This window comes from Mercenaria mercenaria, chromosome 8 (genome assembly GCF_021730395.1).
Source record: "Mercenaria mercenaria strain notata chromosome 8, MADL_Memer_1, whole genome shotgun sequence".
Classification (NCBI taxonomy): Eukaryota; Metazoa; Mollusca; class Bivalvia; order Venerida; family Veneridae; genus Mercenaria; species Mercenaria mercenaria.
This window is the reverse complement of record NC_069368.1, coordinates 44329751-44356845: the sequence shown is the minus strand read 5'-3', so window position 1 is coordinate 44356845 and position 27095 is coordinate 44329751. Positions and strand designations below refer to the sequence as shown.

The 27095-nt window shown below is 36.0% G+C and overlaps 1 protein-coding gene across 3 annotated transcripts in view; it reads left to right on the top strand.

Annotated features, from left to right (window-relative positions):
- The window catches only part of LOC123566467 (CREB-regulated transcription coactivator 1-like), a 45185-nt gene extending 27398 nt beyond the window's left edge, over window positions 1–17787 (top strand). For 2 of the 3 annotated variants that reach the window (XM_045360602.2, XM_045360600.2), the window contains 2 exons: window positions 1124–1421; window positions 2607–17787. In XM_045360602.2, the coding sequence (XP_045216537.2) occupies window positions 1124–1421; window positions 2607–2773 (465 nt within the window). In that variant the 3' untranslated portion in view covers window positions 2774–17787. The remainder of the gene's footprint in view (window positions 1–1123; window positions 1422–2606) is intronic. The other variant, XM_045360601.2, reaches the window with a different exon arrangement.
- Window positions 17788–27095: the final 9308 nt, after the last annotated feature.

Here is a 27095-nt window from a genome sequence, read left to right as displayed (position 1 = left end):
CCTGAGTTGAAAGGAGGCCCCACCCAGGGTGTCCCAAGTTTTACATAGACTTATATAGGAAAAAACTTTAAAAATCTTCTTGTCTGAAATCACAAGACCTAGGCCTTTGATATTTGGTACGTAGCATTTCCTTGTGGTCCTCTAACAAGATTGTTCAAATTATGCCCCTGGGGTGAAAAGAGGCCCTGCCCTAGGGGACCCAAGTTTTACATAGACTTATATAGGAATTTTTTAAAAAAAATTCTTGTCTGAAAGTTCAAGGCCTAGGCCTTTGATATTTGGTATGTAGCATTGCCTAGTGGATCTCTAACAAGATTGTTCAAATTATGTCCCTGGTGTGAAAAGAGGCCCTGCCCCAGGGGTCACTTGTTATATGAGTTATATAGGAAAAAATACTTCAAAAATTATCGTTTAAAATTTTGCTTGCCGTAGAAATGATATCCTGTTGGTTATGAACAGTCACCCTCTGGATTATCACTGAGCACACTTATTATTAGCAATAACACAGATCTGATTAAGTCTTGCATATGTCCTCTTTCACTCAGGTGAGTGATATAGGGCCATCATGGCCCTCTTGTTTAAGATACAACCGTGAAATTGGATGACATGTACAGTTAAGCACACATATTTTAAAACTGACTTTCAGTGATCATGAATGTGACCTACTGACCTACTTTCTTTATATATTAGCAACAGTTTGCCAATTGAAACATGTGGCTCATATTACTCAGGTGAGCAATCCAGGGTCATTATGTCCCTCTTGTTGGACTTTTATTTGCATTGATGGATTATCTTAGTGCTACACACAAACGTTTTTTAGTACTACACAGAAATATTCCCCATGAATAGACTATGAGCCGTGCACATGACCCATGGTTGGCAGTCAAAGGTCAGGGTCTTTATTGAAGGTCAAGTAAAATTGTTTGGTAGGGGACTTCTGTTTTGCCACTGCAATACTGGGTCACTTATCATTAAGTGGTTATTAATTTTACCAACTGATTATTGAATGCTCAGACAGTTAACTGGCCAACCCATTAATCGTTTATATTCTAGTTGGAACCCATTCTTAATCCAACAAAATTAAAATGTATTCTTCTTAAAAAACAAAACTTTTTTCTTCCAGCATCAAGCAAGTTCAGTTTGTAATGATGTAAACAAGTCGGGTGTTGGCCTCAATAGCTCAGTGTCAACCTCTTTGCCATACTCCCAGGCTAATAGTCAAGTAATGAACCCTGATTACAACCATCAGCAGCAGCAGCAGCAACAACAACAACAGCAGCAGCAGCAGCCACAGCAACAGCAGCAGCAGCAGTACTACATGGACAATAATATCAGCTCTCAGTCACCCATAGTCAATAACACATTAACTAGCTCAATTGCAAACAATAAAATACCAGATATTATTTTATCAGGTCTGTGCAGTAAGTGCAGTTTTAATTACATTTTCTTTTGTTATATAGAATGGGCTTTCGTGGCTGGATGGTTGTACCTATTGGCAGCGAATAACTTGCACTTCATTCGGTACAAGCCTCCCTAGATTTCCAGGGCTTTGATTTTAGGAAGTCGGCATACAGCCTTCCAGAAAGTTAATTCTATCGAGATGCCTGCATGCACTTAGGTAGTGCAGGTTTAATTATATAGGTTTGAATATACTATAAAAACATTTAATTTCGTGGGCATGAAATTTCGTGGTTTTGGTCAAAATTTCATGGGGATACGAATTCCTGGATTTCAACCTTTGAACATAAAATGAATGAGAATTTTACTTGTTCATTGGGATTAAATTTCAGGGATTGACTCAACCATGAAATCCATGAAAATTAGTCCCTCACGAATATTAATGATTTCACAGTATATAAGAGGCAGCCATTCAGCTGGGCTGTGGAGTGTCATTGGTTTTACCAAGTACCCATCCTGGGTTTTCATTGCTGCACATTTTTATATGTTTTAGCACACCATATTCCTAAATGATCGCCAAAATAATTTTGAACGGGACATTGATGACGCAAATGAACTCGCAGCCAAATTTTTGGAGATGCTATTTTTGCTACCCAGCTTATTTATGTAAGCACTGGTTTGCATATCTTACAAATAAGTTTACTGGACTCTCCGACCATGACCAAAGGTTAGCTATTATTGGGTACGCTCCGGGTCTGCATATATTGTAAACTTGCCTTACTACGTAACAAAGTAGACCGTGTCGAAAGTTAACAATCTTTTATAACTCAAGATAACTCCATAAGGTAAACAGTTTAAGAAAATAGCTCCAAAAACATGTTTCCTATCATCTGTTGTGTACATGAATAAAGTACTGTATGCTCTTTAAGTAGCCAGCAGGTTCCTGCTTGAAAGTCCTGCTTTAACAAACAGGACTGGATTCTTATTGAAAACTAAACCACAAAATAAGTTTCAGGCCTGGCAAAATCCACCCAAGTGGAACACAAAATCCAAGATAAGTCTACTGTTAAAATTAACCTGTTGTAGTAAACAGACAGTGCCATACTCTGAGCATGGGTAAATCATTAAGACTGCTTAGATTTTATTGTTTACTCTCAAGGACTATATGGTTACATAATTACCCTAGTGTAAAATTTCTTACATTGTAGGCATGGGAGATGGATCTTTCGATTCTGATTTGTTCAGTGGAGTTTCAGATGAAGCTTTAAAAGATGGATTAGTTCCCCTGGATCTGGACGGTTTACAGATGCTGACAGATCCAAATATGGTGACAGACGCTGATACTGAAAACTCTTTCAGACTGGATCAGTTATAGGAAAGTGGAAGAAAATCTTGGACAACAGTTTTTTTTCTTCCTAATTTTGAAAAAAGAAACATTTTCAATGGAATGATTGAAAAGAATGGATTGTGTAGGCAGTTATCACTAGGCAGTAGAGGCATTTTACACCTGATTTAGTAATACCCTGCTTGTTTAGCATATTCTGTGTGCATAAAAAAACCACCGTGACAGATTAAATGGCAGATTGAACAAAGGAGAGGAATTCCTCGGGGGGGTGCCATACTAGTCAGTGGACCAGGACAGACATGAGAAACATGTTTATTTCGTCAACAATTTTGTGTTATGTGGGTAAGGGACAAATAATGTTTTGATTGTGTAAAAGGGACACTTTGTTGACCAGATTGAAAGTGGTATTGTTCAGAATTTGTATTTGGGTAATGTAGAACATAACCTCAGGATTGAATATGAATGGTAAATATACTAGACTAAGTAATGATTATTTTGTGACGTACCATGACAACCAACGTCTTTGTTACTTGCAGAAAAGCCAAATGCGGGATAAATTCTACACTGCATGAAATTAACAAATGAATGGTCTCTGAAATACTAGGTTTCGCTCTTGGTAGAATTAGCATTATGTAATCTCGCCACAGTTGCGCATTATGTTACCCTACACAGCCAAACTCTTTCTCACTATTTCCTTTGTTACGACCAAATTTCGTAGTGTTGTTGATATACATGACATTATTACCGTATAGCGGGATATTTCTGCGGTCAAAATATTCTGCGTTTTGGTCCCAAAAATTATGAAAGAAATTTCTGCGTGTTTAATTTCTGCGTTTTCACATAAAAGGAAGCGAAATTTCTGCGTTTTCGATACCAAGGAGGAGGTAGTTCCCCGCATGATCGGACGTCTAGAGAATGATAGCGTATGAAAACAATAAACTAAATTACTGATAACTGCTGTTAAGTAGCTTTTCTTTTAATGAATACATTGTAGAATATAATAACACGTGAATTGGACAAATATAAGTCCAACAACTGCAAACTGCGGTATATCGGCATAAAGGTTACTAAGGTATAGTTCGGAAGATGTTAATAAGAACAACTCAAGTGAAATTCACTCAGTTTATTACATTCACAAAAAAAATCAAACAAACAAAAAAAACAGAAGAAACGTTTTCTGAGGGATTAACAGTTAGGACTTTGATTGACCATCACACCTAATTATACCATTATCGGTAATTGTTAGATGACGACGGTAATTTCAGATAATTAGACCATGCCATTGTGAATTTCGGATTACCATTTGTAACATATCGTGAAACAACGTTGATGAAAAAATGCAGATTTTTTTGCGTTTTAAATTTTTGCTGGATGAATATTCTGCTGGAAATATTTTTGCGATTATACTGAGAGACCGCAGAAACGCATCTTAGATATCTGTTCTAAGGTATTCATTGTGTAGAATGTCATGTTATGCCCTTGCAATGCTAATCCCACTCTGATTTTTTTGTTTACATTTTTTATCAGTGAGAAATATGGCGTCCATCCCGAGCTGAAATGACGTCGCGTTAAATTTTTACATGTTTAAGCAAACCTGGTGTGTAAGAAAGAAAATTTCATCCCTTCAACATTATTTGGAACACTGTTATTGTATAGTTCTGGAGATGTTAATAAGAACAACTCAAGTGAAATTCACTCAGTTTATTACATTCACAAAAAAAATCAAACAAAAAAAAAAAAAGAAGAAACGTTTTCTGAGGGATTAATAGTTAGGACTTTGATTGACCATCACACCTAATTATACCATTATCGGTAATTGTTAGATGACGACGGTAATTTCAAATAATTAGACCATGCCATTATGAACTTCGGATTACCTCGGGTAACATATCGTGAAACAACGTTGATGAAAAAATGCAGATTTTTTTGCGTTTTAAATTTTTGCTGGATGAATATTCTGCTGGAAATATTTTTGCGATTCTACTGAGAGAACGCAGAAATATTGCCCACGTAGAAATAACCCGCTATACGGTATGTCTAGGTCTGTGTAGTCTTGTTCAAATATTGTCTGCAGTTGCGTCTGGTTCCGATTTAGTCCAATGATTTTTTGACTGGTTCTTAAAGAAAATGCAGATTAAGGACTGGTTCTGAAGAAATTTGCAGGTTATAGTCTGTTTCTGATTTAATCAGCAAGCTTTAGTCTTGTTTTAGTTTATGTAGTGTAAAGTTTTTGTCTGGTTCCTGATTTAGCTGAAATTTATTTGACTGGTTTAACTGGTGGTATGAGTCACATTAAGTCAGCTGTTTATATAATTTGATAGTTCCGAAGTGTGATTCTAATTAGATAAGCTGGTTTTTGTCTGGTTCTGATTTTGTCTGCAAAGTTCAGTCTGGTTCTGGTATGGTGTATATATGCAGGGGCTCCAATCTTGTTACAGAAATTTGTTAGTAATGCATTTAATTTAAGCTTAATGACTAGGCACTATTGAATCGGTTCCCGGTATCTCATCACCAGGCATCAGACAAGTAAACTTGAAGAAATTCTAATAACATGTTATGACCATTTTCACATTCCATTTAATATACCGAAAAGCGAGACATTTACAATAAAAAAATTGCATTATGACCTAAATTGTGTTGATATGACTTGAGAACACAACACAAAAAACAAATTATGTTGGTATCAAAAAAGGGAACTTCAAAATGTTTTCACAGATTCATAGATTATTATAGATGAAATACAGTGCTTTTTTCATACAAATTTGGACAAAAGTTAACAAGAAACACCATACAAATGTATAAGCAGCATAAAACACCAAATACATGTATGAGCAGACGCAAATCCCGACACAAATATATCAGCAGATAGAAAACATCCCTTAAATATATGAGCAGAAAGAAAGAAATTAACACCAAAATTTATTAGCAGAAATGAATTAACACACAAATTAATGTATGAGCAGAAGAAAATGTCGCACAAGTATATGAGCAGACAGAAAACACCACAAAAATGTATGAACACAGACAACAACACACAAATGTATTGGCAGAAAGAAATCAACACACAAATGTAGGTGCAGGAAGAAATTAACACACAAATGTATGAGCAGACAGAAAACACCACACAAATGTATGAACACATAGAAAACAACACACACATATATCAGCAGAAAGAAATCAACACACAAATGTAGGTGCAGGAAGAAATTAACACACAAATGTATGAGCAGACAGAAAACACCACACAAATGTATGAACACATAGAAAACAACACACAAATGTATCGGCAGAAAGAAATCAACACACAAATGTAGGTGCAGGAAGAAATTAACACACAAATGTATGAGCAGACAGAAAACACCACACAAATGTATGAACACATAGAAAACAACACACAAACGTATCAGCAGAAAGAAATCAACACACAAATGTAGGTGCACAAAGAAATTAACACACAAATGTATGAGCAGACAGAAAACACCACACAAATGTATGAATACATAGAAACAACACACAACTGTATGAGCAGGCAGAAAACACCACACAAATATATGAACACATAGAAAACGGCACACTATTGTATCAGCAGAAAAAAATGAACACAAATGTAGGTACAGGAAGAAATTAACACACAAATGTATAAGCAGGCAGAAAATAACATCAGACAGGCAATACTACACAATGTTTAAGCAACTGAAGATACCTCCCAAATATATACACATACAGAATGTACAACAAAAATGTATAAGCAGGCAGATATATCATCAGACAGTCAAGATGACACAACGTTTAAGCAACTGAAAATGCCTTCCAAATATATGAGCATAACAGAAAATACCACTCAGAGGTATGAGCCTGATGTGTTTGTTCTTAAAATGTTAATGCTAGGTTTACTGCTTGTTCTCCTGGATAGCAATGTTTACAGTAGTCTATGATGTGTTGTCTAAGTGAGATGTGTAAAATTATTGTTATTTTATTGATAAGGATGTGTTCCATTGCAGCTTTAAATAAAATACCTACCTTTAAATTCTAGACTTTCAGGAAGTACTAGCAAAGGCATGAAATTGTGTTTGTAGTGCCATCAGAGTACAGTGTAGTGCACTTGTTCTCGGTTTCAGTCTTGATGGATTTAAGGACAAGTATATGAAAGGATAAGATTTTGTTTCTTATGTCTTTAACCATGTTACCTACTTCAAGTGAAAGTAATTGACCAGAACTGAGACAAGTAGATGAAATATTATTGCATGTATCCTCTTAATTGCAAGAAGTGATTTTTTTTACTAGTTTTGCATAATAGAATCACTTATTTTATAAAAAAAAAGTATTGAACTGGAAAAAAAAACTTGTGGCTCAAATCAGTAAAGTTTATATTCTGATCTGTACATATTTATATAAACCTGCAAACTTGAAATGATTTGATATGGCAATTTTTGGCTCTGTTTTTGTACACCTGTTATACATAGCGCATATTTTGGGAACACCTGCAGTAGGCAGCTGGTAAGCGACATCCAAAAAAGTTGTCCACTTTCTAACTCGAGCAGTTCTTATTTAATGTTGACCAAACTTGGTCACAGTGTTTATGGGCCAAATATCCTGGTCAGGTTCAATAACCAGTTAGATCTTCTCATCTCTCTGGAGTTATTGCCCTTCAATTTGTAAGAATTGCCAGTGTCTGTTCTCTAACTCGTACAGTTCTTAATCAATGTTTGCCAAATGTGGTCACAGTGTTTATCGGCATAATATTTTGACCAAATTCTATCAGCTTGAGGATCCATATAAGTCTCTTGGGAGTTACGGCCCTTTAATTAATTGAAATTTAGAAAATTGACAGCTAGTTTGCTTAATAAGTAGTCTTTCATTAGTAAAAGAAGTTTTCTGTGATGGGTGTATACTATGACAGTTTTCCACTCTTGTTTTAGGTACGGTACTTTGGAAAATTAAAAAAAAAACAATACCTGTTTTCAAGTTTTTCTAATAGCATTGTTGTTTCTAGGTCATAAAACTTAGTTTTGGAGACTGGTCTTGAAAGCAATCTTCTCATTAGTCTGTATTAAGATTGTGGTCTCAAACGCAACCAGTCAGATGCTAAAGTTCTCTGACTGGTGTTCAAATTTAGCTTTATAACTTTGAGACCTGGTCTTGAAGGAAGTCGTGTTAGAAAGGATCTGCACATGTTTTATATATGACTAATCATTTATGGTTGCCATTTCATTATTCTGAATTTTCATTTAACCTTTAGCCTGCTGGTGGCAAATGTTTTAGCCTTTGTGACCAGTGCAGACCAAGATCAACCCGCACATCCTTGCAGGCTGATCATGGTCTACACTGTTCGCTATTCGGTCAGTTAATTTTCAGTGAACACCCCTTCAGATAATAAATGGTACTGTCCAAATTGAATGATGGATTAGTCCATTATAGAAAATTAGCAGGGTGAAGGTTAAGTGTCATATGTAACAACAGAAGCTGTACAAGTTTATAGTATGTTACTTAGGTTCATTGTTTATGTATAATGTTATTGTTTAATGCTCAATTTTGTTTTGTCCTCCAGACTTGATTTCATTGCCACACTTTACATTACAGCTATTCAGTTCTTACATTTTGTACATACGGGGTTCATTAAATTCATTTTACATAAGCTAATTAGAAATGGAGTTTGTCTTGTGTTAATGCTTTAAAAGGTACGTCCATCTGAAATACATACAGTCTTTAGGGGTTAGGGGAAACAACATTGTTTAATTCTGGAGAAAGGTTTGTTATTAGAAAAAAGCAACCTTTCTTTTATTAATGCTTCAAAATCTTGGATATTTAACACCTTTTAAGTGGTTGCTTTTTTTCTGTAACAGGCTACTTTTCAAAACTCCAGTAAGATTATACTTAATGTTTCTGCTACAAATTTTGAGGTTTTGTCAATTTTTTTTTCCAAATATGAAAGGTATCACAGTACATGTCCATATACAAACAACTGATTTGGGAACAGGTGACAAATGATATACAGTCTAATGTTATACATCTTTAGTTCCCCACTGGTGTTTCATAGCAGGGGACTTACAGTTTGACCCAAGTCTGTCTGTCCTTTAGTCCTTTGCACAATGTGGGATCTTACGATAACTTAAAAAGTATAAGATATTTGTTTATGAAACTTGGTTCATGGAAAATTGTCAGTATGCAGAATATGCATGTTCTTTCATTAAAGTTGTGGACAAAAATGTGGTAGCTATGGCAACAAATAATAAAACAACATGACAGAAAGTGGCAGAGTTAGATCTTAAGATAACTTAAAAAATACACAATATTTTTTCATGAAACTTGATCCATGGATGGACAGCAATATTGGGAATATGAACATCTTTTTATTTTGTTGCTATGACAACATATTCTCTAAAATTATGACAAAAAAGTGAATTCTGTCAAAAATTCACAAGTACTATTTTTCATGAAATTTGATAAATAGCTAGAAGAAAATGTAGGAACATGAACGTTATTTTATTTTCTACGTTTATCTGTTCATTCATCCATCTGTTTGCCTTGTCAGTCACAAATGGTGTATTCCTTGTACAAGAGATTTTTCCGTGAAACCTGGAACGTAGATAGAAGCAATATTTAGAATGTACATATCGTATTATTTGTTACTTTAGCTATCAGTTTGTCCATGAGGGATCCTATTTTAGCTTTCAAAGTACAAGAATTTTTTTTCAATCTTAACTTATAAATGGTATATTATTTTGGGAATATGCCGGTTCTTGAGTTTAATTAAAAAATAAAAAATGAGGTTCTTTGAGCAGCAAATACGAGAAATGTCTCTATTGGTGTCTATATGTCTCTTTATTGCTTGGCATTCGTCTTGTTTCTCATGTATAATACAAGTAATTTTAAATATTCGTTGGAAAAAATATATAAATAATTTTTTTAATATATATATATATATGTATGAATTAAGTGCTTTTTTATTGATATGTAAATTTACAAATTTTTTGTGATAGTAATTTTTATGATTATACTTATAGTATTTGATCATGTAAAATGGCATTCATTTTAATATACCGTTGAAGACTTTTGACCAGAGCTGATGTACTTAAAACTGCCATCACGAAAATAAAATTATTTTTGAAAAAAAAAAATAACACAAGAACATTTTGTATGTTTGTTACAAGTGGAGTTGTCTTCTACACAATGAATCTGTTTCGTTAACAAATTTTGTATTAATTTTGCTTGCTTGACTTAGAACACAGTTGTGATAATTTGCATATGCTATCACTTTGTTATAGTTTTAGAAAGAAAATATCAGTATGAAAAGCATATTTTTATATCTTTATAAATTTGTTAATGGCATTTTATCTTTTAATTTATCTGCCAGATGCTTTTTATGTTTTTGTTCTTCGAATGTTTTATGTACTTTTCAAGTTCATGGGAGGATAAAGTGTGTTTTTACAAAATTAGATTAAAACCCTTTTAGCCTTTTTTCAACGTCGTTACATTGTGAATTTTACAAAAAAAAAAAAGAATTTTTTTTGCACAAAACTTAAAGGGTGGACTGTTTTGTCTAAAAAGTAAAAATGTTCATAAGACCAGTTTAGAGACTGAAATTGTGTATAACATGAATGTGGTTTCTTACAATGTACGGAAAAAATATTCTGAAATGCAGTTTTGGAGCTAATGAATCAAACAGCAGGTGGAAGATGAGATTTATATATGAATGATGTTAATCTAAGAGCAAACAGTAATTGTTTACTTTGAAAAAACCTTAGTTTGTGCTAGTTTTATTTGGTAATTTTGAGTTTTTATAGGTATTTACAGTGCATGTAATATTGTAGATATACTGTCGAACTTAGTTCGTTTAAACTCCTAGGGACCAGCAAAATTTATTTGAGATATCGGCATTTTCAACAATTTAGGTAATACAGAGATTTTTCTTGTACGTGACGATGAGTTCGAGTGAAGGATGGTGTTCTAATTATCCGAGTTTGAGCGAACAAAGCTCTACTGTATTTTGTTTTGATGAAGTTTTTCTATTGCTTTGTTACATTCTGACCAACCCTGACTGTCAAGTTGATATCAAGTGATCTTCTAGTCACATTATTTGTCTGTATCAAAAATATCTGTCATGTTACTTTACTTTTTTAGAATATCTGTAGTTGTTACTTGTTGTGACCTGAATAACAAACAAGTTGCTGATCAAGGCATGCTATATTGTAATGTGTTTGGGGCTATTTTTACATGGCAAAGATGGCGCTTGCAGAAGTTTCAGTGAAACATGATGGAATTTCAGAAAGCAAGTAAATATTAGGGCTGGGACGATTACTTAATCGTTAATCGTTTGTATGAAATCGAATCGAACTGGTTAATCGGACGCCATATTGAAAATGCTGTTTTCTTTCCTGATGACCATATCAAGGTACTTCCGGCAGCTGACTTCATTAGGGCCTTATGGACTTTATCATTTGCAAGCAGTGTGATAATAAACAAGTCATATTTTGGTGTATTTTATTAGCTCGACTATTCATAGAATAGTAGAGCTATTGGACTCGCCCATGCGTCGGCGTCCGCGTCAGCATCCGCGTCCCGATTTGGTTAAGTTTTTGTATGTAAGCTGGTATCTCAGCAACCAATTGTGGGAATGAATTGAAACTTCACACACTTATTCACTGTGATAAACTGACTTACATTGCACAGGTTCCATAACTCTGTTTTGCTTTTTTACAAAATTATGCCCCTTTTTCGACTTAGAAATTTTTGGTTAAGGTTTTGTATGTAAGCTGGTATCTCAGTAACCACTTGTGGGAATGGATTGAAACTTCACACACTTATTTACTGTGATAAAGTGACTTACATTGCACAGGTTCCATAACTCTATTTTGCTTTTTTACAAAATTATGCCCCTTTTTCGACTTAGAATTTTTTGGTTAAGGTTTTGTATGTAAGCTGGTATCTCAGTACTCACTAATGGGAATGGATTGAAACTTCACACACTTGTTCACTGTCATGATCTGACATGCCCAAAGCAGGTCCAATAACTTTATTTTGCTTTTTTACAAAATTATGCCCCTTTTTCAACATAGAAATTTTTGGTTAAGTTTTTGTATGTAAGCTGGTATCTCAGTATCCACTAATGGGAAAGGATTGAAACTTCACACACTAGTTCACTGTCATTAGCTGATAAGCACTATGCAGGTTCCATAACCCTATTTTACTTTTTTACTAAATTATGCCCCTTTTTCGACTTTCTTATTCATTCAAGCGACAAGGCTGTTAAATAGTCGAGCGTTGCTGTCCTCCGACAGCTCTTGTTTTAAATATGTCACGACAGGCAAAGTACGATTCGTGACATCATTTAGATCGAAAATAGCAAGGGAAATGCAATTCTACCTGTTCATCGATCGATAAACACATTCAGGCACGTTGCTGTCAAGGATGTAATGTATGCATGCAGTACTATACATTTTATTGGGATTGTTGGATGTTTATTGTTTGAGAGCAATTAGCGTTTTTTCAAAATTGAAACTGGTTTCACATAGTAATTGAATTGGATCCAATTAACTGCGTTATCGTCCCAGTCCTAGTATTCTTCATACATGATAACATGAATTATTTTTCTGTAATGTGCCACATGAGCCATTGATGTAATTTTACTGTAGTGGTTCAAACTTTTATACAGATATTCTGCATTGTTGCTCTTTTAACTTTTTAAAAGAAATAAATATTTTTCTTTTTAAGTTGTACATGTAGTTTGATACATGGCCATAGGCTTAATTGAAGAAGGAATTCTTTTAAAATGTTTATGTTGTATTTGTTGATTTTTTAGATGTTTGAATCTAGCATGAAAGTGCTTTGTTAAGAGGGCTACCTGTTTTTCAACCATTATCATTCCATTGTGATTCAAGGTGAATTGTAGACCCTTCATAAAATCAACAAACTTTGTAGATATTTTTTCCATTCTGAAGCTGCCATTTCTGTACATACATTTCAGCTTAAAAAAATAATGTTGGGCATAATATCTTTAGAAAAGGTGTTTGTACCAAGGGTTGCGATTCAGAATACAAATACTGGTAGTATTTCATTCTGTAAAATAACAATCAAAACGTCATGTAATATCTTTCAGGATTCTAGCCAGGCTATTATGTCATGTGCGACATGCATCGAATGTCTTAAGCAGCATGCTTTCAGGCTTTCAGTTGTATTTTTCAGTGGAAAGCATTTAAGAAAAGACAGTTTAATACTGGAAGACAAGTTTCATCAATTAATATCAAAATAATCGAGCATGAAAACCATGTTTTCACTGGCTGATTTAAAGAGACAGTGCCAGATAATAGATATGAAATAAAGGTCACTTTTAATGTTTTTTGCATGTATTGATAAGCAGATTCATGAAAAGACACTGTCATGGCCACAAGATCAAGAAGTTGTTGCTAAAAATGATACGAGCCGCGCCATGAGAAAACCAACATAGTGGGTTTGCAACCAGCATGGATCCAGACCAGCCTGCGCATCCGCACAGTCTGGTCAGGATCCATGCTGTTCGCTTTCAAAGTCTATTGCTATTAGAGAAACTGTTAACGAACAGCATGGATCCTGACCAGACTGCACGGATGCGCAGGCTGGTCTGGATCCATGCTGGTTGCAAACCCACTATGTTGGTTTTCTCATGGCGCGGCTCGTATCATTTTTAGCATTTTTGTATTGATGAGCAGATTCATGAAAAGACACTGTCATGGCCACAAGATTAAGAAGTTGTTGCTAAAAATGATATGAGCCGTGCCATGAGAAAACCAACATAGTGGGTTTGCAGCCAGCATGGATCCAGACCAGCCTGCGCTACCGCGCTTTCAAAGCCTATTGCTATTAGAGAAACTGTTAGCAAACAGCATGGATCCTGACCAGACTGCACGGATGCGCAGGCTGGTCTGGATCCATGCTGGTCGCAAAGCCACTATGTTGGTTTTCCCATGGCACGGCTCAATTATATTCTAAAGAAAACTTTTACAGTATATTTTTTGATAGGTCTTGACAGATTAATTGGATGTTTTAATAAGGATAGATTTTGGCAGGAACCCTGATTTTGACTTTATAGTGTTGTTTCATTAGTTATGCATATATATTTCATATTTGACATTTACTCATACGGAAATAGAAAATATACGTACACTTTCATAAAACTGTTGCATTCTCAAATACACATAATCATTACATAGCATGTATTACTTTTGAAATACATGTGTCATTCTGCAGGTCACATTTACAATTTTATTCAAGTTAGATACAGTATATCAGCTATCGTTCGATATTTCATTTATTATTTAGTTATTCACATTTAAATTCATTGTTCAGGTTTTCAGAATTAATTTTTAATTTTGTGGAAATATTTGCAGTCTGTTACATATTAGTCAGTATAGAATAATATTTCATCACAAAACTTTTTAAGTGACCTCCTTTGCTGAGTGGCTAAGTTGGCTCTTTTCAAGTCAATTGACCCTTGACCTCTCTATGTATGATGGACTGGCAGAATCAAATTCCTTGTAAATTGTTGATTTTATGAAGGTTTGTCTGTGTGTATGAAGAATGTGTATAACTCTACCCGGTTACTGAAATATATTGCTGTTTGATATATATGTTACATAGATTTATTGTGTTTAATAGTAAGGTCTACAGAGGTTTAGAAAAGAAAGAAGTTTTTGAAAGCTCTCTTATTTAAAAGTGTATGCTTGAGGACAGTAGAATTCAGAAGGTAAAAAGGCAGCTATGTCATTTAAAAGCTTTATTGGTAAAAGTGTGGAATCATAGAGGAATAAAATATACCGCTGAAACTCGATATCTCAAATTCCAAGGGATCAAGAGTTTTTTTGGTTTTTTTCGAGATAACTAAAATTAGACTTAAAATGATATTTTGTGCAAGTGTTTTTGGGACAGGACTTAAAATGTCTTTGAGATAGCTGAAAGTTTAAAAGGGAGTTTGAGGTATCGGGTTTCATCTGCATTTGAGTACTAGCAAGTATAAAAGATACATCACCATAAAATGGAAGTTTCTATTATAATTTATTGGGAGGTTATTTAAACTTGTGTTTCAAGTTGTAAACTTACTTTTTCCATACATACAGGAATAAATATAGGATTTTCTTAAAATTAGCTTTGATGCAGAATATTACAAAAACTTATACTTGGTTAATAATAGATTTATTCTTTTAGGTGTGCATTTTTATAGCTTGCAAATTTAGGTGCAATAGAGGTCATAAAATGTGTTAAGGAGAGTATCATTGTTTAGTAATTGATAGTGTTTTGTGTTTAATTTCAAACTTGTTAAGTAAGAAAAAATTGTACAAATTATGCATATTCTACATGAAACTTTAGTAATCAAAATATTAAATAGGAAAATTGTAACAAAGTGTAATATAGGTCTCCAGAAATATCCAAAAACAACTGTGATTGGTTGACAGGCAATCACTAGGACCATTTTGACATGTGTTTGATGTAAAACAAACTTCACAGTTACTCGATTCAAATTGAGGGAAGGAAAGCAATTTTATTCTTGAGCTTAGTCAACAATACCTTCACAGTTAAGTTTTTCATATTGATATCTAAAATTATGATTTTGTAGTGCTGGACTCTCAGAATACAGTTTTATGTGTAGATTTTATAGTGCTGAATTTCCTGAATACGAGGCTACTGGACTGCATTATTATTATTAGACAAGATGAGGATTCAGTATGTCTATGCGTATGCAACCTTTAGGTAGTAATAAACAGTTTGAAAAAAAAAATTAAAAAATAGTCAGATGGGCTTGCTACTGGTACTTGTTTTGAATGGCAGGAGTTACAAGTGCTTTTGAAACAAGTGAGTCAGAGATATGTGAAAATTCTAATTCTATAATATCGATACTTCAGACACTTTCTTAAATACAGTGTAAAACTCTTAACACATACCCCAGTACAGAGTAAATATCTAACACATGCCCCTGCCATATGACATATTAACTGGTCTATAATTATTCAGGGCAGAACTGCATTAAAAACACTTATTGTTTGTTTTCCCCTTTTGTAGTATTATATACTACAGCACTGATTCAAGTGCTAGTTATATATCCCACCACTGCTTTACTCCTGTATGTGTGTCTGTCACAAATCTTGTCCGAACATTTCTCATCCGATTTTCACCAAACTTGAACAAAATGTGTTTAGCCAAATCTGCCCAGGCACTTCGGAATTATGGCCCTTGAAACTTGTTTTTGATAATCAAAGCACTGGAAGTCTGATAAGGTAGATTGGGTCTTAGTGCATGGTTGACTCATACAGTATACTACTGTTCAGATGATAGGCAGTTGTGGGAGACATGCGCTTTTCTCAAAAGCAGCTCTAGTTGGATATGATTTTGGAGACATCTAAGTTAATCATGTTTAGACCTCATTATCAGTATCATATGGTTTTACAACTTCAGGACCCATATTTTTCAGCCATCAGAGTCAGAAACGAAAAATTATGACCTAAAACATAACTATTTTTGTGTTCATTCTGCAATTCTGCTTCAACATTGCAGAGATGTTAAAATTGTAATATGTACACAGCTGCCAAATTTCAAATCAAGATTATTAGTAAGGTAACTAGTGTAAATTGAATACTAGGTACACGTTTACTATAAAAGTCTGCTAAAGTGTATGTTTATTTCTTGTTGACTAGAATCAACTGGCAAACAAAAAATTGACCTTACAGTTGACTGCAGGCAGCTTGTTGTTGTTGTTGTTTGAGAACTTGTTGCTTTATATAAATGCTTTTTACTGTATTATTGTTGTCTGTCAACAGAGTATCTCAAATATGTGTTCAACTGAATTTTACGCGAAAGGTGTGTTTGATTAATGTTAGATTAAAATAGGAAACCTATTAAAGAATAAAGATTAGATTTTATCATACTGTATTGATTGAAATAATTTTATACTAGGATACTAGGGGTGTGATGAATATTTGTTGAGTTAGCATGTATATTCTTGTTTAAATGATGTTTGTTGCAAAGATGAACATGTGTTGAGATACACAAGTTGAAATCTTTCTTGCAAAGATGGGCATGTGTTGAGATACACAAGTTGAAACCTTTGTTGCAAAGATGGGCATGTGTTGAGATACACAAGTTGAAATCTTTCTTGCAAAGATGGGCATGTGTTGAGATACACAAGTTGAAACCTTTCTTGCAAAGATGGGCATGTGTTGAGATACACAAGTTGAAATCTTTGTTGCAAAGATGGGCATGTGTTGAGATACACAAGTTGAAATCTTTGTTGCAAAGATGGGCATGTGTTGAGATACACAAGTTGAAACCTTTCTTGCAAAGATGGGCATGTGTTGAGATACACAAGTTGAAACCTTTGTTGCAAAGATGGACATGTGTTGAGATACACAAGTTGAAACCTTTGTTGCAAAGATGGACATGTGTTGAGATACACAAGTTGAAACCTTTGTTGCAAAGATGGACATGTGTTGAGATACACAAGTTGAAACCTTTGTTGCAAAGATGGACATGTTTTGAGATACACAAGTTGAAACCTTTGTTGCAAAGATGGACATGTGTTGAGATACACAAGTTGAAATCTTTGTTGCAAAGATTGACATGTGTTAAAATACACAAGTTGAAATCTTTGTTGCAAAGATGGACATGTGTTAGCTACTAAAGTGCAAAGTTTGACATATTTCAGCTGCACAAATTGAAATCTTTTTTGCAAAGATTTACATGTATTCAAAAACACAATTGAAAATCTTTGTTGAAACATCATTTTGATTCAGACTGCTAGTGTAAAATGAAGACTATTGAATAAATGAATCAACATTGTGCTATAGACATGTAACATTACGCATTATCATGAACATATGATTATCACAGGGTTCTCTTTCCATAAGTGTGTAGACCCTTTTTTCTATGGCTGTTTGTCCAACCGTCTTGTTAATAATAAAATATTTTGTCATGTTTTGATAAGTTTGTTGACATGAATGTTAAATTTTATGATCCCATTTCATTTGAGCATTGTAATTGTACATCATCATGTATTTCTAAATTAAAGGATTTTAAAGCTATACTGGGTCTGTATTTAGTTACGGTAATTATTGTACATTAGTTTGTTGGGTACTCAGAAACACCATGTGTCAGCTGTAGCTTTTGAACAATTCAGGGGGTTCCAGTGAAGAAAATCTGTGAAGGTCCTTGGGAAGCATGGAATGCAGTCGGGCAAAATTGAGTCTAACCTTACCCTGCTAAAGTTCTAAAATGGACTGGTCCGTCATTCAATATGGGCAGTACCATTTTTTATTCAAAGTGGTGTTCACTGAAAATTTGTTGACCAAAAGGCGAACAATGGATATGCAGGCTGATCTTGGTCTGCACTGGTCGCAAAGGCAGAATCACTTGCTGCCAGCAGGCAAAATTGAGTCTACAAGGCAGTCTGAAGGACAGCTAAATCCCCCGCCACTTCTATGGATAGTGAAAGGGTAAACCTTTGATTTTAGCTGTGACCATGACCTTGAACTGACATGGCTGACTCATGAATTATGCACAACGTCTTGATGAGGTGATCATTTGACCCAAGTTTCATGAAAATCCTTGAAGGGGTTTAGGAGATACAGAGCTGAAACCTTTGACCTTCAGTTGTGACCTTGACCTTGAGTTGACATGGCTGACTCATGAGTTCTTGATGAGGTGATCATTTGACCCAAGTTTGATGAAAATCCTTTAAGGGGTTTAGGAGATACAGAGTGGACACAAAATGGAAGGCTGAAACCTTCGACCCTTAGTTGTGACCTTGACCTTGATCTGGCATGGTTGACTCATAATTTCTGCAAATCTTTTTGATGAGGTAATCATTTTACCCAAGTTTTATAAAATTCCTTCAAGGGGTTTAGCGGACACGAAATCGAAGGCTCAAACCTTTGACCTTCAGTTGTGACCTTGACCTTGAGCCGACATGGCTGACTCATAAGTTCTGCACATCGCCTTGATGAGGTGATCGTTTGACCCAAGTTTGATGAAAATCCTTCAAGGAATTTAGGAGATATAGAGTGGACACAAAATGGAAGGCTCAAACCTTTGACCCTAAGTTGTGACCTTGACCTTGAGCCGGCATGACTGACTCATGGGTTCTGCACATCGTCTTGATGAGGTGATCATTTGACCCAAGTTTGATAAAATTCCTTCAAGGGGTTTAGGATACATAGAGCGGACACAAAATGGAAGGCTCAAACCTTTGACCTTGAGTTGTGACCTTGACCCGACAAGGCTGACCCACGGGTTCTGCACATTGTCTTGATGAGGTGATCATTTGACCAAAGTTTCATGAAAATCCTTCAAGGAGTTTAGAAGATACAGAGCGGACACAAAATGGAAGGCTCAACACCTTTGACCCTAAGTTGTGACCTTGACCTTGAGCCGGCATGGCTGACTCATGGGTTCTGCACATCGTCTTGATGAGGTGATCATTTGACCCAAGTTTTATAAAATTCTTTCAAGGGGTTTATGAGATATAGAGCGGACACAAAATGGCAGGCTCAAACCTTTGACCTTGAGTTGTGACCTTGACCTTGAACCGACAAGGCTGACTCATGGGTTCTGCACATCGTCTTGATGAGGTGATCATTTGACCCAAGTTTCATGAAAATCCTTCAAGGGGTTTAGGAGATATGGACCGGACACGATTTTGTTAAGGACGGACAGAAGGACGGACGGAAGGACGGACGCAGACCATTCCTATAATCCCTCCGCCACGGCGGGGGATTAAAAAGTGGTATATGATAAATGACAAACGAGTGCTTTGTCTGTGGTCAGTACATGACCACTTTAGTTGTGGTAGTAGGTCAAGGGTCATAGTGATCTTGAAACAGTTATTACATGGAGGTAGAACCTACATCAGTCAAGCTTGATACAACTGGCTGTGATAGGTTGTGTTGGGTTTTAAGGTACACTACCAAACTTTCGGTCTTACTGCAGCTACCCAGCTTTTTGGTGGAGGACAAGCACAGGGTCCCCTCCATCAAATAGGTGCTGGTAGGTATGGAAGGGAATCTCCGCCAGGACATGCATGCTGCTAAATGACATTGCTATGTTATTTACTTACATATGCGTTCTGCAACATTGCAACTGCATTTTATGGAATTTCCGCCAGGACATGCATGCTGCTAAATGACAAATGCATGTTGCCTTGTGTTATTCGTTTTAAACTAAATGCAACATTCATGCGTCTTTGTGTTACCTTCTATCCCTTAGTGGCACATGCCTTGCATCTTTCCTCACTGCATGTATGTAAAACGCATATTCTTGCGTGTAAATGGCAAATGCATCCATTCTGTGGCATATTAAAATGTTTATGTGAACAAGTTCTAAGTGTTTTTTATGGTTTACTTTCTGAAACTGATTAAATTGTTCCTACATTATATAAAACTAACACATGCATGTTAACATTTAGTTGTTGCCTGTTGTTTTTTGTTTTTGATATATAGGTCCCTGTTGTAGACCTTTTCTATGTAGGTCCCTCCTTTAAATTCATGGATTCTTAGTGCTGCAATGATTGAAATTTATGCAAGGCAAAAACAGTGCTAAGTAAGCACTAAGCAGCACGAAGTTAATCAAATGCAACTTTAACATTTGTAATATGAAATTGGTAGAAAGCTGGGAACCAGAATTTCCGGTAGTTTATGTAAAATCAGTGAACCATGAACGGTATTTTAGTAAAAAAGTACTCATAATTTCCAGCTGTCCATGGACATATTTTCCACCGAAAACAACACAAGTATACACGGGTAAGTTTAGACTCTCTCACCATTTAACCCACGGAAACTACCGAATATGCTGTCGAGAGTGGTCTCCCGTGTATACTAATTTGCGCTAAAATTTTTGCTTTTTGTTGGTTCCCTGTAATGTTGTAATGCACTACCGTGCTTAAATTTTTGTTATACTGCAAGTTTAAATATTTATTAAAGCCATGTGTTTTAGTATATTATTTTTGCCGGGAAACTAATATAAACAAGAACCAAGTGGTTGCAAACATCACTAATGTTAAATCCAAAAAGCAGTAATAATCAAGTTATGAAAATTTCGGAATATTCACAAGTCACAACGTTGTTAATAGCTCGTTACATTCAGTAGCAACAACGTCAAATACGCGTAAGAAAACAAAGAACACGGTTAGTCATAGCATGAGTATACATTTCAATATTGCAGTAAGCAAACAAAAAGGTTGAATGCACTTGTCAATTACATGCAAGAATAACCAATATTCATGAAAGGACTGTTTTCTTAGCATTAAGAAGCATTAAAGATGAATTTCTTGTAAGGCAAATGTAAGAAACTAAAATGCAGTTGCAATGTTGCAGAACGCATATGTAAGTAAGTAACATAGCAATGTCATATAGCAGCATGCATGTCCTGGCGAAGATTCCCTTCCATAGGTAGGCATCTTAGTTGAACTAATGACCTGCAAGCTAGCTAAATGGCTTCCTCAAGCGGCAATCCAATCAAGGCTCAAACCCATCAAAACAAGAGGTTGGGGCAAGTGACTCAACATCAACAGCCTTAATGATTTGGTCACAGAATGTCCTTTCTATATTGATGGGTCAGAAGGTCTAGGGCATGATGACTAATAGATTCTAGAAAGATTGGGCATATAGCTGTTAAACCTTCACAGAATATTGTAGTCACAAGACACTGCCTCGATAGCCTAGTGGTAGAGCGTCCGCTTCGAGGGAGGTCGTGGGTTCGATCCCCGGCCGCGTCATACTAAAGACATGAAAAATGGTACCAGTAGCTCCCTTGCTTGGCGCTCAGCATTAAAAGGGAAACTGGCCTCTTCCCTCATACCCTCGTGGCGATGGATTCCATCAGGAATGAGGTGTCGAGAGTGATTAATATAAGTTGTAAAACTTCCTTCACAATCGACCTAAAATAAATTATGTATAAATTAAGACTGCCCTTGTAGTTTCAGTGGTTAACGATCTTGACATCAAAGTCACAACTGGCAAATGCATGGGTCTATGGCAGTCAAGCCTGCTTGTGCTAAAATGATCCCTATTGTTTTGGGGCCACCAGTTAAATCCAGAAATTTATATTTCTTATAAATGTTTGGACAGTAATCTATAGACAAGACACCTCCCAACAGATTACCTCAAGGATGTACAGGTTTTACACTAGAAATGTGTCCACAAATACCCCTGCTAATGTGTGAATTTCCTAATCTCATCATGCTTAACCGATTTCTGCACAGCGCAAGAACAACTTTATCACTAAGATAATAAAGGAAGTTCTGAAAATGGACCATGTATAAGCAGCCACGATCTTCGAGATGGAGACGTGGCAAATTATCTTGTGATATCGATCCAAGCCTACGAAATCTACAGACCAGACAAGAAATATTACCGCTTACCTTTGACCTCCAAAGTGTAACCTTGACCTTTGAGTGATAAGAGACTCCTGCGAAAACTAGATGCCCATGGGCAACATGCTGAGCCCGCCGGGGTCTGGGAGTTGCACGCTACACTGTCTCATCGAGGCAAACATTTATGCCAAATAAAAACAAGAGGACCATAATGGTCCTGAATTGCTCACCTGTCCCCACATGACCCAGTTTTGAACTGAGTACGACATCATATTTTCCATTATTTGACATATTGACCTAGTTTTTGGGCTCATGTGACCCAGTTTTGAACCTGACCTAGATATCATCAAGATAAAAATTCTGACCAATCTTCATGAAGATCCATTGAAAAATATGGCCAGAGGTCACAAGGTTTTTATTATTTGACCTACTGACCTAGTTATTGATGGCACTTGACCCAGTTCCGAATTTGACCTAGAAATCATTAAGGTGAACATTCTGACCAACTTTCATGAACATCCATTGAAAAGTATGGCCTCTAGAGAGGTCACAAGGTTTTTCTATTTTTAGACCTACTGACCTAGTTTTTGACCGCAGTTGACCCAGTTTTAAATCTGACCTAGATATCATCAAGATGAACATTCAGACCAACTTTCATACAGATCCCATGAAAAATATGGCCTCTAGAGAGGTCACAAGGTTTTTCTATTATTTGACCTACTGACCTAGTTATTGTCGGCATGTGACCCAGTTTTAAACTTGACCTATATATCATCAAGGTGAACATTCTGACCAATTTTCATGAAGATCCATTAACAAGTATGGCCTCTAGAGAGGTCACAAGGTTTTTCTATTTTTAGACCTACTGACCTAGTTTTTGATTTCAGTTGACCCAGTTTCGAACTTTACCTAGATATCATCAAGTTGAACATTCAGACCAACTTTCATACAGATCCCATGAAAAATATGGCCTCTAGAGAGGTCACAAGGTTTTTTGATTATTTGACCTACTGACCTAGTTATTAAAGGAACATGACCCAGTTTCGAAATTGACCTAGCTATCATCAAGGTGAACATTCTGACCAACTTTCATGAAGATCCATTGAAAAGTATGGCCTCTAGAGAGGTCACAAGGTTTTTCTATTTTTAGACCAATGACCAATTTTCATTAAGATTGGACCAAAAACATGGTCTCTTGAGTGTAAACAAGCATTTTCTTTGATGTGACCTAGTTTTTTACCCCACATGACCCATATTCGAACTTGTCCAAAATTTCACGAAAATAAACATTCTGACAAAGTTTCGGGAAGATTGGAGCAAAGAAGAAGTGGCCTCTAGAGTGTATACAAGCTTTTCCTCTGATTTGACCTAGTGACCTAGTTTTTGACCCCACATGACCCAGATTTGAAATCACCCAAGACTTTATGATAACCAACATTCTGACCAAGTTTTATGAAGATAGAATATGTGCCCCCTAGGGTGTAAACAAGCTTATTCTTTGATTTGACCTGGTGACCTAGTTTTTGACCCCACATGACCCAGATAAAAATTCCTCAGAGATTTCATGCAGACAAATATTCTGACCAAGTTTCATGCACATCAAATGAAAAATGCAGCCCCTATTGCATGCACAAGGTTTTTCTTTGATTTTAACAGGTGACCTAGTTTTTGATCCCAGATGATCCAGATTCGAACTTGGGCTAAAGATCATCAAGATCATCATTTTGACCAAGCTTCATGAAGATAGGGTCATAAACGTGGCCTCTGGAGTGTTATCAAGCTTTTCCTTCGATTTGACCGGATGAAGAAGTCACTTCTCCCTCAAGCTGATTTAGGGAGACTTTAGGGAGAAGTGGGAAGACTTCTTCGATTTTTTATTTATACCTCAACGCTGTTGAGTGATTCAAAAGGTGGCTATAATTTTCTTCTTTCTAGATAAAACAAGAGGACCATGATGGTCCTGAATCGCTCACCTGTCCCCACATGAACTGAGTATGACGTCGTTTTTTCTATTATTTGACATAGTGACCTAGTTTTTGAGCTCATGTGACCTAGTTCTGAACTTGACCTAGATACCATCAAGATAAAAATTCTGACCAATTTTCATGAAGATCCATTGAAAAATATGGCCTCTATAGAGGTCACAAGGTTTTTCTATTATTTGACATAATGAACTAGTTTTTGACCGCATGTGACCCAGTTTCAAACTTGACCTAGATATCATCAAGATGAACATTCTGACTAATTTTCATGCAAATCCCATGAAAAATACGGCCTCTACAGAGGTCACAAGGTTTTTCTATTATTTCACCTACTGACTTAGTTTTTGACCGCACGTGACCCAGTTTCGAATTTCACCTAGATATCATCAAGATGAACATTCTGACAAATTTTCATACAGATCCTATGAAAAATATGACCTCTAGAGAGGTCACAAGGTTTATCTATTATTTGACCTAATGACCTAGTTTTGGACCGCACATGACCCAGTTTCAAATTTGACCTAGATATCATCATGGTGAACATTCTGACCAATTTTCATGAAGATTCATTGAAAAATATGGCCTCTAAAGAGGTCACAAGGATTTTCTATTATTTGATCTACTGGCCTAGTTTTTGACTGCATGTGACCCAGTTTCGAACTTGACCTAGATATCATCAAGATGAACATTCTCACCAACTTTCATAAAGATCCCACGAAAAATGTGACCTCTAAGTGGTCACAAGCAAACGTTTACGCACGAACGCACGCACAACAGACGATGGACGCTGCGCGATCACAAAAGCTCATCTTGTCACTGTGACAGGTGAGCTAAAAAAACATTGACGTGGCCATTCATTTTTAGCCCACCATCAGATGGTGGGCTATTCAAATCACTCTGCGTCCGTGGTCCGTCGTCCTTCCGTCTGTTAACAATTTCTCGTTATCGCATCTCCCCGGAAACTACTGGGGGGATTTTGACCAAACTTTGTCAGAATGATGTATTGGTACCCTAGTTGTGTCCCCCTGAAAACCAGACTGGTTCAACAATTTTTGAGTGAGTAATGGCCCTTTGTTTATTTTTATAAATTACATAGATTTATATAGGAAAAACTTTGAAAATCTTCTTGTCCAAAACCACAGGGCCTAGGGCTTTGATATTTGGTATGTAGCATCATCTAGTGGTCCTCTACCAAGATTGTTCAAATTGTTTCCCTAGGGTCAAATATGGCCCCGTCCCACGGGTCACATGGTTTATATAGACTTATATAGGGAAAAACTTTGAAAATCTTCTTGTTCAAAACCACAGGGCCTATGGCTTTGATATTTTGTATGTGACATCATCTAGTGGTACTCTACTAAGATTGTTCAAATTATTCCCCTAGGGTCAAATATGGCCCCACCCTGGGGGTCACATGGTTTACACAGACTTATATAGGGAAAAACTTTAAAAATCTTCTTGTCCATAACCTACAACATTCAAATTTGGACCACATGTATAGTTTTGAGTGGCTAGATGAACCTTAACACGAGTTGACCTTGATCTTGACCTAGTGACCTACTTTCACATTTCTGTAGCTACAGCGTTCAAATTTGGACCACATGCATAGGTTTGTGTACCGAAATAAACTTTGACATTGACCTAGTGACCTACTTTCACATTTCTGAAGGTACAGGCTTCAAATTTGGACCACATGCATAGTTTTTGTGTTCCAAAATGAAATTTGACCTTGATTTTGACCTAGTGACTTACTTTCACATTTCTCAAGCTACATCCTTCAAATTTGGACCACATCCATAGTTTTGTGTACCAAAATGAACTTTGACCTTGAGATTGACCTAGTGACCTACTTTCACATTTCTGTAGCTACAGCTTTCAAATTTGGACCACATGCATAGATTTGTGTACCGAAATAAACTTTGACATTGACCTAGTGACCTACTTTCACATTTCTGAAGGTACAGGCTTCAAATTGGGACCACATGCATAGTTTTGTGTTCCAAAATGAACTTTGACCTTGAGATTGACCTAGTGACCTACTTTCACATTTCTGTCGCTACAGCTTTCAAATTTGCACCACATGCATAGGTTTGTGTACCGAAATAAACTTTGACCTTGACATTGACCTAGTGACCTACTTCCACATTTTTTGAAGGTACAGGCTTCAAATTTGGACCACATGCATAATTTGTGTTCCGAAATGAAATTTGACCTCGAGATTGACCTAGTGACCTACTTTCACATTTCTCAAGCTACAGCCTTCAAATTTGGACCACATGCATAGTTTTGTGTACCGAAATGAACTTTGACCTTGAGATTTACCTAGTGTACATTTTTGAAGCTACAGGTTTCAAATTTGGACCATATGCATAGTTTTGTGTTCTGAATTGAAATTTGACCTAGATTTTTACCTAGTACCTACTTTCACATTTCTCAAGCTACAGCCTTCAAATTTGAAGCACATGCATAGTTTTGTGTACCAAAATAAAGTTTGACCTTGAAATCGATCTAGTGACCTACTTTCACATTTCTCAAGCTACAGCTTTCAAATTTGGACCACATGCACAGTTTTGTGTGTACTGAAATGAACTTTGACCTTGATTTTGACCTTGAGCTAGTCTTGAAATTTGGAACATTCAAAAATGGCTCAATGGTGGGTGCCAAGATCACTCTGTGATCTTTTGTCTTAGTTACCAGTACATCATTTCCTATACAGTGGTTATTGTTTCATTACAAAATTCTGAAGAAAAAAAAATTCAACAATTCAAGCCGATGCTGTAAACGTAACCCGCCAAGTTTTGGTTATATCTTGTATGAATGCAGGATGAAAGATTTTATTATTATTACACCGAGTCACAACTTCGGTGAACAGTATCTCACTCGAATGAAACTGTAAGTAAACTGTGTAAACTAGAAATATATATTCAAATCAATTCATCAATGAAAGTCAATTTAACGTAGTTAATACTTTACATGTCGTCCTTTTGGCCATTCTTTTACTATAGATACCAAATTATTGTGTACAATTCCAATTAACCGCATG